This window comes from Phodopus roborovskii, unplaced genomic scaffold (assembly GCF_943737965.1).
Source record: "Phodopus roborovskii unplaced genomic scaffold, PHOROB, whole genome shotgun sequence".
Taxonomy (NCBI): Eukaryota; Metazoa; Chordata; class Mammalia; order Rodentia; family Cricetidae; genus Phodopus; species Phodopus roborovskii.
In genome coordinates, this window is record NW_026126625.1 from 5,417,661 (window position 1) to 5,429,732 (window position 12,072).

At 37.5% G+C, this 12,072-nt stretch overlaps 1 protein-coding gene across 1 annotated transcript in view; it reads left to right on the forward strand.

Annotated features, from left to right (window-relative positions):
* Ticrr (TOPBP1 interacting checkpoint and replication regulator) overlaps positions 1–12,072 on the forward strand; it is a 40,128-nt gene that overhangs the window by 4,670 nt on the left and 23,386 nt on the right. The window contains exons 3-7 of the mRNA XM_051206567.1: positions 1,423–1,661; positions 3,061–3,295; positions 5,222–5,351; positions 9,260–9,399; positions 10,767–10,985. Coding sequence (XP_051062524.1) covers positions 1,423–1,661; positions 3,061–3,295; positions 5,222–5,351; positions 9,260–9,399; positions 10,767–10,985 — 963 coding nt within the window. The remainder of the gene's footprint in view (positions 1–1,422; positions 1,662–3,060; positions 3,296–5,221; positions 5,352–9,259; positions 9,400–10,766; positions 10,986–12,072) is intronic.

Below are 12,072 nucleotides of genomic sequence, written 5' to 3' on the forward strand. Positions count from 1 at the left end.
AATATTGTTTAGATGATACCCAAGCACATCAGTATAAGGATTTCATTGCCTTGTAGAAGAAATTGGTAAGTTAGAGAGCATATAGAAAGAAGATGATTACAGAAGAAATGAATTACAAAAATCCTCAAATGATGCTTGCTACCAGGAAAAGCCATCATCTTACAACTTTGTTTCCCATATGATTTGCTGCATGGTAAAGCTCATTTCACCATATATCAGTATATATGTTCCCAGGAAACGACTGCATAGAGAAGAATACTTTAAACTATGTTATAATTAAGTGCAGCTGAAGAATTTTTACTGGTTTTTGTTTTTGAGATAATAATGTCTCAAGCTGTTTCAGACTTGTTAGTCTGGTCACGTTGCCTCACCTCCCGAGTGGTGGGGTTCTGGGTGTATGATCCAAGACTTAGCCAGTTTAAAGAATTTTTTAAATGTTTATTTATTTTTATTTTATGTGCTTAGATGTTTTGCCTATGTACTGTGTGTATGTGTTCAGTCCCACAGAGGCCAGAAGAAGGTGCCAGATCCCCTTAGAACTGCAGTTATGGACAGTTGTTAGATGCCATGTGGGTGCTGGGAATTAAACTATGGTCCTCTGAAGAGCAGCCAGGGCTCTGAACTACTGAATCATCTCTCTAGCCGCCCCCCCCCCAGATTAAATTTTTTTGAGAGCAGTTTTGGGGGCTGGAGAGATAGTTCAATGGTAAAGAACACCGTTTCTTTTCAGAGGTACTTAGCACCCACATGGTGGCTCACAACTATCTAACTCCAGTTCCAGGAGATCCAATGTCCTCTTTTGATCTCTGAGGGCACTAGGCATGCACATGGTACATATACATACACATATGTAAATACTCATACACATAAAAGGAAAAAAAATTTAAAGAATACTTTTGTTTAAGCAATTTACTTTCTCATAATATGTAATACACTGGTTTTTTATGGGATTTTTTTCCTCTCTAGTACCTTGGTATTGAACCCAGAACCTATATGCTAGGCAGTTATCTACCACTGAACCATACCCCGATCTTACCAAAGTTATTTTTTTCAGTTTTGTTTTTGAGACAGGACTTCAGGATGTAGCCCAGATTGGCCTAGGCCACTCTATCTTCCAACCTCAGGCACCTTAGTGCTGGGATTATAGACATTTATTATCTCACCAATCAGAGAGTCTTATATTTTGAAAGTAGTACTACTTGAGTACATATTTCCAAGTTATGATTGAGAAGTTTTGATACCATATCCATTTATATACAATTATTTCTATAGTGCCAAATGAACCTGCCAGATAGCTTGTAGGCAACTGGCTAAGGGTTGAAATGTGAATTGAGTGACATTATCCACAGTCTCAACTGGAAATCTGATTCTTTTCCTTCTTGCTATGAAATCTAAAATTTTAATATCCTTTATTTCCATCAGGCAAAGACATTCAAGAAACATGGGCAATCTCCCTAGAGCCCTTAGCCATGCATCAGAGACATTTCCAGAAGCCAATCAGAATATTTCTAAGGGGCTCAGTGGCCCAGTGGTCTTTCCCAATGAGTAGTGCTTTAGGCACTGACAACTGGATGCTACAAAGTCCAGAGGGACACAAGTCAACTCAAAGGCTGTTGTTTCAGGAGCTGGTAAGCAGGCTGACTGCTGAAGAATTCCATCTGGTAGGTGTCCTCCACACCTCAGAGTGTCTTGTCCAGGAGCACACTAGTGAGATGACATAAGCTTGTTCACAAAATGCCAAGGATTGCCTACCTGATACATTCTTACTAAAATTGGTGTTTTTCAAATAATGTTGTTTGCACTTAAGTATAATGAAGATGATGATTTTTAGTGAAGAAATCATTTGTAAAATTGTATACATCATGAGTCCAGTTAAGTTAAAGACCCTGAATTTACCTAGAGAAGAGGTATCTGGCCCAATGAGATGGTTTGAGATGATGGGTGGTTTCTCAATGTAAAATATTCTGTAATGTACTTTGATTTTAATGTATTTAAGGAAAAGCTGCTACAATATAAAATTAAATACAATAGCATAAGAATGGTTACTCAAACTTACAACTTTCTTATGAAAGGAACACAGATATGCCTAGCTTTGATTTTTAAAATGTTGACAATTTTTGTTTTTTGATTTTTGAGAGAGTCACACTGTGTAGCTTTAGCTGGCATGGAACTTACTATGTAGACCAGGCTTGGCCTTGAATTCAGAGATCTGCCTGCCTCTGCCCCTCCAATGCTGGAATAAATGGTGTGTAACACCACACCCAGCTATGATGGTTATTTTGAAATTACTCTCAAATTCCTTATTTTTCTTTGCCTTTGTAATCTCAGGAAGTATCTTTGTTCTGAATTCTGTAGTAAAAGATTCTTGAGGAAGATTCTGGATCTTGTGTGGAAACTTTCCTAAGAGTTAACATGGTTCAGTGAAAAGAACACTATATTGTGTTATTGTTAATGTGATTTGTATCACTTGGTTACGCTAGATAGACAAGCTTGGGGAGGCAGGCCGTCTGGATTAGATTTCAACTCTGCTGCCCAGGTGTGTGTTGTGCCAGGTGATTGTATTGCCTCACAGTGAAGTACATTTGTTCTGAAGTTCTTATACCAGCAGGTGACCTTGAGCAAATGGCTTTTTCCTAAGCCTCAGTCCATCCTATAAAGTGGAAGTGATAATCATTTTTGTGTATGTGTGTGTGAATCATTTTAAATGAGTGGTTGTAAGATGCAGCAAATGTGTAATGATATATGTATGTATGTATGTATGTATGTATGTATGTATGTATATATGTATATCTGTGCTTGCTTTCGTTGCCATGTACTAGACTTGAAGAAGTCACTATTAAAATAAAGCAAATACAATTGGAAGGATGCAGAAATGATAAACACATGGTAAATATTACTAGCACTGTAAGCTTTTTATTACAAATTGAAAATTTAGGGACTATATAATTAGTAAATTCTCTTCTGCCACTGATAGACAACTATTGTTCTATCTTCTAGCAGGTTATATTCTTTTAGGTATATTGACAATAATATTCCCAACTAATTAGCATTTCTTTATAGGTTGCCAGTGTGGATCCTGGTGAAGGCTGGCCCCCTATCACAGGAATTATTTCACCATTCTCTGCCAATGCTATGATTCTCACAGTTTTCCGAACCAAAGAAGCTGAATTTCAAAGACATTATCTCCAAACAGCTGTGGCTGAAGACCCCCAGGATATAGCTTCCCTTTTCTCAGATGTTGTAGATAGTGTACTGAATCAAATTCATAATTTATTTGAAGACCCTGTTTCTTCTGGTAAGTTTTCCCACCAGAAATTAACACGACACAGGGTGGTTTGCAATCTCTTCCAGCAGCCCTTTCTATCATGCATTTGGTGGAATCCTAGGATGTAAGCCAGATAAAAGCAAGCTCTAGTACAAGCTATAGGTAGTTTAAATCTAGTTTTAGAAATCCTGAAGAACTTCATATGAAGGCTGTATAGAAAACTTTGAAATTAGTTATAAGATGTTGCCTGGCTCTTACTATAGTTTATGACTATACATGTAGGTGGATAGGACATGAAAGTAGAGGGAGATTTAGAAAAAAGAAGCAGGAGGAACATGGGTAATCACAATGTACTAGGAAAGGAAGACAAAATAGTCTTTATTTCTTTTATGTGGGTATTATCTTTCTGTACACATACATACACATGTGACAAAAACAGGAGAACTGTTTGAAGGTGAGAAGAGAAACAGAAAAATTGGGACAATTACGTAAGGGGTGATAAATAGAAAAAATGTTCAATGTATAAAAGTATCAATGAAAAAATTTTAATGAATGAAAATACAGTGAAACCTATATTATATACACTGAAAAATTAATTTTAAAATTTGGGGTGGAGAAGGCTGCATGAGGGCTGGTGCGATAGCTCAGGACTTAAGAGCACTGGCTGCTTATATGGAGGATCCAGGTTCAATTCCCAGCACCCACATATATGGCTCACAACTATCTATAATGAGATCATCTGTGCCTTCTCACAACTGTAACTCCGGTTCCAGGGGATGCAGCAGCCTCTTCTGGCTTTCATAGGCACTTCACAAAGTGGTGCACAGACACATGCACCCATACACATAAAATTACAAAAAAGAAACTTCAGAGCTGTGGAGATGGCTCAAAGTGGGTAAGAATGCTTGCTGCCAATCCTGAGAATCTAAGTTTGATCTTTGGAACCCATGTATAGATAGAAAGAAAGAAACGACTCTACAAAATTGTCTCCTAACCTTTTATTACATGCACACATACAATAATAATATTAACAGACAACTTTGTAAAAGGAACATTAAATTCATAAGTAAAGCTTAGTACATATAAAGGAAATGCTGAAGTTGGTATTGGGTGAGTGACAAGGACAAGGCCAAACATGCAAGTGTGTAAGTTGGAAGAAGATAGTGGATTGTGCTATGTTCTCCTATTGTATTTACATTAACTCACTTTAAATTAAACTGTTGCTTTTTAGGTAGGATGATTTATTTGAAATAATCACATATTAAAGCAGTGGATTATTTTGTATCTGTGTCATTGGCTTATTTGTCAAGAGTATATGCTATTTGTAAAATCTTTAGAAACAGGTCAGAAACTATTTTAGAATACTGTGAAACAGCACTCTGGATATTTTGCCAGTGTGCTGTAGCATGGCTCAGTTTCCTGGAGTACATAAGTCAGTATGATGCCTTACTGTCCAGGTTCCCCACTACTCTGTCTGGATAAGATCCTGTTCATGAGGTTCTATTGAAGCTTATTCTGGCATTCCAAATACATCCTCTAGCAGGCCTGTCCTAAAGCAAACTACTCTTCTACTGTAGTTAACTGTCTCAAAGTTACCAACTTGATGCAGTACAGTGGTTCTGCTCTGCAGCTTTAGACTGCTTTTATGTTAGTACATTGTTTATTCTTGTACAAAAAGGCACTTTTAAAAGGAAGTTAATTTCTTAGAATAGAAAAATAGCACAATTTTAAATGCATTTAGAGAAGTATTTCAGAAATAAGATGAAGGGTTGTGTAATAGAAGCAAAAACTTCAAATTGTGTTTATATTCCCCACCCCAGACAAGACAGACCTGTGAAGTTGGTAATGCAGAATGTCAGGTGTTATTGACATGCCCTTTACAGAAGGAGTGAGTCGGAGGACAAAGCACTGGATTCTCTCCTTGGTTCTGATGTCTTCTCTTTTCTGTCTTTTTAGCCTCCTGTGTTCCAGAGTGGGTCCAGCAGGAGCTTAGTCGCACCAGCCCCTGGAGTCCAGCTCTTATGGAAAAGTGGTTTCCTTTCTCTAATGTCAGTGGAGCCACTTCAGACTTGATGGAATCATTTTGGTAAAGCTTTATACATTTTTTATATTGATTATTAAAGTCAACAAAGATATGAACGGTCTTGTTCTAAGGGAGCCTATCCTTCTATAGCTCCGTGTCATGTTTTACTATTGAAGATTTACCAACTTGATGCAGTGTGGTGGTTCTCTGCATTTTACATTACTATATCATGTTATTGTACTAAAAGGCACTTTTAAAGTAAATTTCTGAGACTGAAAAAAATAGCATAATTTTAAATGCATTTAGAGAAATATTTCAGTCAAATATAAACATATACTCACACAGTATACAAACATATCTATCTCTCTTATTCACTGTTCCATTGCTGTGAAAAGACACTGTGACCAAGGCATCTTATAAAAGAATTTAATTAGGTGTTTGCTTTCAGTTCCATGGCTATAATGGTGGGGAATATAGCAATAGGCAGACAGGCAGGCATGGTTCAGGAACAGTAGCTGAAAGTTTACATCTGATTTGAAAGTTGGAGGCAGATCGAGAGAGATGAGGCTGGTGTGGGCTTTTAAAGCCTCAAAACCCAACCCCAGTGGCACACCTCCAACAAGGCCACATCTCATAATCCTTTTTAGTCCACCAATTGAGGATGAAGCATTCAAATATAAACTACCACATTATTTATCTATCTCTCTCTATATATAAATATATGGCAGTCAGGAAACATTTAGAACTAACTATCAATTAAAGTAGGATTTAGGCAAACTTGGGTTGGTGAGATCAATCAGACTTGAGTTTGATCCCTTGAACCACATGGTGGAAGAAGAAGATAACTTTTGCAAGTTATCCTCCAACATTTACTTGTGCACCATGACGAACTTATACACGCACACACATGCACAAATAAATGCAAAGAAAATGCCAAACACTAATATAGGTGTGGTTTGAATAAGAATAGCACTCACAGGCTTAAAGATTTGAATACTTGATTATTATGGAGTGGCACTACTTGAAAGGAATAAGGAAGTATGGCCTTGTTGGAGGAAGTGTGTCACTGGAGATGGGCTTTAGTACTTCAAAAGTCCAAGCCTGTCTCAGTGTTTTTCTTTCTGCTGCCTGTGAACATGCAGCCTTGTTCCTGGGCTAACCCTCTGAAACTAAGCTAGTCCCAATTAAATGCTTTCCTTTATGAGCTGCTGTGGTCATGATGTCTCTTCACAACAGTAAAACACTGACTAAGACCACAGATTAATTTATACTGAAAATAGAGGTTTCTTTCTTTTCTCTCTCTCTTTTTTTTTTCTTTTGTTTTGTTTTTTGAGACAGGGTTTCTCTGTAGCTTTTGGAGCCTGCCCTGGAACTCACTCTGTAGACCAGGCTGTCCTCAAACTCACAAAGTTCCACCTGCCTCTGTCTCCCGAGTGCTGGGATTAAAGGCTTGTGCCACCACAGCCGGCTCTGATCTTTTCTTCTAAAGAGAAATTTAAGAACCAGTTAATCAGAATCAAGTACAAGAAGGGATAAAGAACCAGGTATGGTGCTTTCCTATAATCTCAGCAGATGGGAAGATGGAGAATTAGGGGCAGGTCTGGGCTGCCAAATTAAAACTATCTCCCCACCTTAAATACAAAAGGGAATTGTAAGGGTAAGAACAGATATGAATTACATGGAAAATAAAAATAAAGGTGGTTTTTAAAAAGTCAAATAAGAGGCCAGCAAAGTAGCTCAACAGGTAAAGGTGTTTGTTGCACAGACCTTGTGTTTGAGTTTGCTCCTTGGAACTGACTCCACAAAATTGTAATCTGACCTCCACACTCATCATGCACCATATCTGTGTACACACAAAAAGTGAGTTAAAAAAAAGAAAAATTAGTCAAGTAAACCTTAAGACTAGACAGTTGAGGGGGCTGGAGAGATGGCTCAAAAGTTAAGAGCACGGCTCTTCTAGAGGTCCTGAGTTCAATTCCCAGCAACCACATGGTGGCTCATAACTATTTATAATGAGACCATTGGTGCCTTCTGGAGTGTAGGCATACACACAGGCAGAACACTGTATACATAATAAATCTTAAAAAGAAAAAGATGTGGTAATTGAAAAAGATGAAGGACACAAATACACAGTATTAGAACTATAGAAGATATAGTATAAATTCTACTTTTATTTATGTTTTATTTTTCGAGACAGGGTTTTTCTCTGGCTGTACTGGAACTCACTCTGTAGACCAGGCTGGCCTGGAACTCACAGAGATCCACTTGCCTCTGCCTCCTGAGTGCTTAGATGATAGGCATGGGCCATCACCACCTGGCTTAAATTATTACTAAAAGGTAAAGTTTAGGGTTTTTTTTTTTTTTTTTTTCTTTCTTTTCTATATATAGTTACCCATTTGTTCCAGTATCATTTGCTACAAGAATCCTAATTACTTTCCATCAGTTGACTACTAGTGTTCAAACACCTTTCTAGACAGAAGAGTCCAGAAGCTCTGATTATACGACATTGTCTGAAATATTGTACTATAATACCACATACTGTAGCTTTATAGTTTAAATCTCTATCAGATAGGGTAAGTATTCTCAACTTTGTTTTATTTTCTACTTGCTTTGATTCTAGAGTTCTTGATGTCTATGTGAAGTTTAGAATGTGTCTATAGGGGCTAGGAAAATGGCTCGGTTCATAAGAACACTTGCTGTGAAAGCAAAAAGAAAGACCCGAGTTCAAATCTCCTGCACCATATAAAAGCCAGGAATGGCACACAGGTATATACACTCTCAAATACACATACTCACACACACAGAGCAGGGGAGTAGGGAGAATATCTGCCTGTTAATTTCCTAAAAAAAAAAAAGGCTGTTGGAATTTTGATTGGGTATGTATAGGCTCATAGATAAATTTAGGGAAGAACTGGCAAGTTTAGCCTTTGATCCATAAACTTGGTACATACACCTTTTTAAATCTTTTAATTTCCTGTAGTGTTTTATAGTTTTCAGTACAGAAATTTATTCTGCATTAATAGCTAAGACAGAGATAACCAATATGAAGTTCTACCTATTGGCTAACAGTTTATAACTTAAAAAAATTTTTATTCAGCACTATTTCTGAAAAATATCATTAAGAATTGAATGTACAGATATCATCATAGAAAATCCAAAAAATTCTACAGGTAAATGATTACACTGAGAGAATACAGCATGTTGCTACATACAAAATCAATGTGTAAAGCATGTTAATAGTGTACCTACAACAAACAGAAACTATCATTTATGAACTAGAGAATTGATCCCTTGAGACTGTGGTCTTAAAAACTAATTTCTAAGAAAAAACTTATACTAACAAATCATTAAGAGAGCATAGGGTATAGCCCACAATGCCACCCTTGTTTGTTCTATGCCATTCCTATAAATTCAGGATCACTTTCCAGGTTCTCTGTTTTGGATTATTTGTGCACTAATGCCATACTGCCTTTATAGAACTGTAGTTTTACAGAAAATCTGCTTGTCATGAGAAGAGGAACTTTTATTTTGATGTTAGATTTTTTTGTTTGCTTTTGGTTTGTTGTGACAGGGTTTCTGTGTAGCCTTGGCTGTCCTGGAACTTGCTCTGTAGACCAGGCTGGCCTCAAACTTGCAGAGATCCCCCTGCCTCTGCCTCCTGAGTGCTGGGACTGAAGGCAGTCACCACCACCCAGCCTCCATAAGATCTCTAATCTTGATGTTAGGTATAATATTACCTTTTAATATTGTATTCTCTGTTTTTCTGGTTGAAAGGTTCATGTTTTCAAATTAACAACAAAAACTTAGAAAGGGAAAAGGGAGGGACAGACCTCTACCATCCAGCTCTCATGGGACAGTCAGTCTATTGAAGACTAGCATGCATGTATGACGCTGATAGCCCTCTACCTGTTCTGATTCTGGTGGTTTGGAAAGTTAGAATTTGGCCTTATAATAAGCATCTTGTCTTATAGGTTATTACATGCTGCCTCACCTGATAATGAAGAATCCTCTAAAACTGAAAGTGAGCTAACACGGTGCCTCTCTGAACTCTACCAGAGAAAATCTCATGAAGAATCTATTGCAGTTAATCAAGACCACACCAGAAAAAAACGTATGTACATAGAAAACATGTTTTTTGGGGGTAATCTTTTCTCCTTTTGAGACTACATTTTAAAACAGTTATTCTTTCCAAAAAGGAACAAAAGTGGAATAAGATTGGAATGGTAACTAAAGGCAAATTTTTATATTTCAAATTTGGAAATATTATGGTAGTTCAAGATGGATTAAATCACTGATGTTTTCCTAACGAATTGAACATCCTTATTGTGATTATATTAAAAATATCAGTGTGTGTATATATATATATATATATATATATATATATATTTTTTTTTTTTTTTTTTTTTTACACAAATATTTGCTCATTAGTTACTTTGCCTCTCCAAGCCCCATGCTGGAAATGAACACAGAGCATCAGCCTCCTAAACAGTGCTTTTCCCTAGAGCTCCATCCCCACCCAGGCTGCCCTTCTAATCATTCTGCTTCACTTGTGTTGTTGAACATGTACATTGTTTTCAATTTCTGTCATTGCAAATAATACTCTAGTACATATCACACCACACATATACTCTGAGAAATTGATTTCCTTAGCAACAGTTTCCAGGAATGAGTTAACTGTGTTAAAGAGTATGAAAATTGGCTTTAATACAGATACTAAATTGTGTTTCAAAAAAAGCATGCACTTGTCTAGCATGCATGAACTGTGGGCTCTATCCCTAGCACTGCCAGAGGAAAAGTATCATCACAGCTATCTCTTGGGCAACACCAAACTGAAGCATGCTTGGTGTTTGCTTTGGGGAAAATCATTAAGATGGGTCTGGAGAGATGGCTGAGCAGTTAAGAGCACATTTTGCTTTTGCAGAGGACCAACGATTAGTTTCCAGAACCCCATGGCAGCTTACAACCATCTGTAATTCCAGTTCCAAGGGATCCAGTCCTCTCTTCTGATCTCTTTGGGTACCAGACATGTGCTCGTGCGTGTACACACACACACACACACACAAAAGAATCACATACACACATTGCAGGCAAAACACTTGTGCAAGCACACCTTTAATCCCAGTACTCAGGAGGCAGAGGTAGGTGAGTTTGAGGCCAGCCTGACAAAGGGAGTTCCAGGACAAGCTCCAAGGCTACAGAGAAACCCTGTCTTGGAAAAAAACAAAAGACAAAGAACAACACACAAAAAAACACTCATGCATGAAAATAAAATAATCTTTAAGAAAATGATTGAGATAATTTAGTTCCTAAACTTCAGTAAAAGGAGCCTGTTTTTTCTATACTGTAGGTAGAAGTGGATAATTACTTGGTCAGATGAATCTGAAGGGAGAATTTCATTCCAGTATTCTTTTTGGTATATTATTGTTCTTGATTTCATAGAAATGAAAGTTAACTTTCTTCTTGCTGATGTTTTGACAGGTGGTATCCCTCGAACTCCAGTGAGACAGAAGATGAATACCATGTCCCGCTCCTTGAAGATGCTGAATGTGGCAAGGCTAAATGTAAAGGCTCAGAAGTTACACCCAGATGGTAGTCCAGACATGACTGCAGAGAAAGGGCTCCAAAAGACAATAGTCAGCAGAACAGGAGATAAATCAGAAGACAGAGGAAGAACATTAAGAAGTTCTAAACTTAAAGGTATTGATTCATTCTAAAGCCTTTGGTGTCTGTGTTGTTATATAAGATTGCTGGAGGATGGGGAGGCTAGCCCAGTGGATAGAGTGCATGCCTAGCATTCATGAAATCCTTGGGTTTGATTCCTCATGTAAAACTGAATATGATGGTGCATATGTATGATCTCAGAACTTGGTAGTAGAGGCAGGAGGATCAGAAGTTTAGTGTTATTTCATATATATATATATATGGTGAGTTTGAGGACAACTGAGCTATATGAAACCTCATGTAAATAAATATACAAATAATTAAAAAGAGATAGAGGGGAAGGAGGTAGAAAAGGAGAAAGATTGAGATTATTTGGAGAAATTAAGAGCAGACTAGGATCTGTCCCCGTGTAGACTAGAGGACAGACTCGGTTTACATTCTTCAGAAGCCATCCACCTTTTAAAAATACAAATTTAATTAATTGAATTAGGGTCTCATGTAGCCCAAGCTATCTTCAAACTCTTTGTAGCTGAGTGTCACCTTGAACTCCTGATCCTCCTGTTTCCACCTCCACAATGCTAGAACCACAGCATGTACCAGTATGCCCAGCTAGTGAGCTGCAAGGATCTACCTATCTGTATTTCCCCAGCACTGGGATTATAAGCATGGTCCACCACATTTGGCTTTTAAAAGGATAATGCTGGGAGATCATGTCCTCATAGCTTACAACTGAGTATGACCCTTAGGTGGCCATATTGTTGAATTTTAAGTAATTTTTTTGCAACATTTTAATATATATTGTATGTTATGGTGTACATAGATGGTATCTGCATGTTATGGTGCACACATGGGCCAGAAGGCAGCTAGTGGGAGCTTCTCCTCCATCCACTGTGCGAGTTTGATCTCTAGGATTAGCAGCAGGCACCCTCAACTATTGATCCCTCTTCCTTGCCTTTAATTATTGAGTTTTAAGAGGTCTTTGCATATTTTGAATAATGAGCGTTTATCAGATGTCCTTTGCAAATATTTTCTTCAAATCTGTGGCTTACCTTTTTTACACTCTCATCAGTATGTTGGTAGAACATTTAATTTACTTTTAGTTGGTTGGCTTTTTATCTTATGC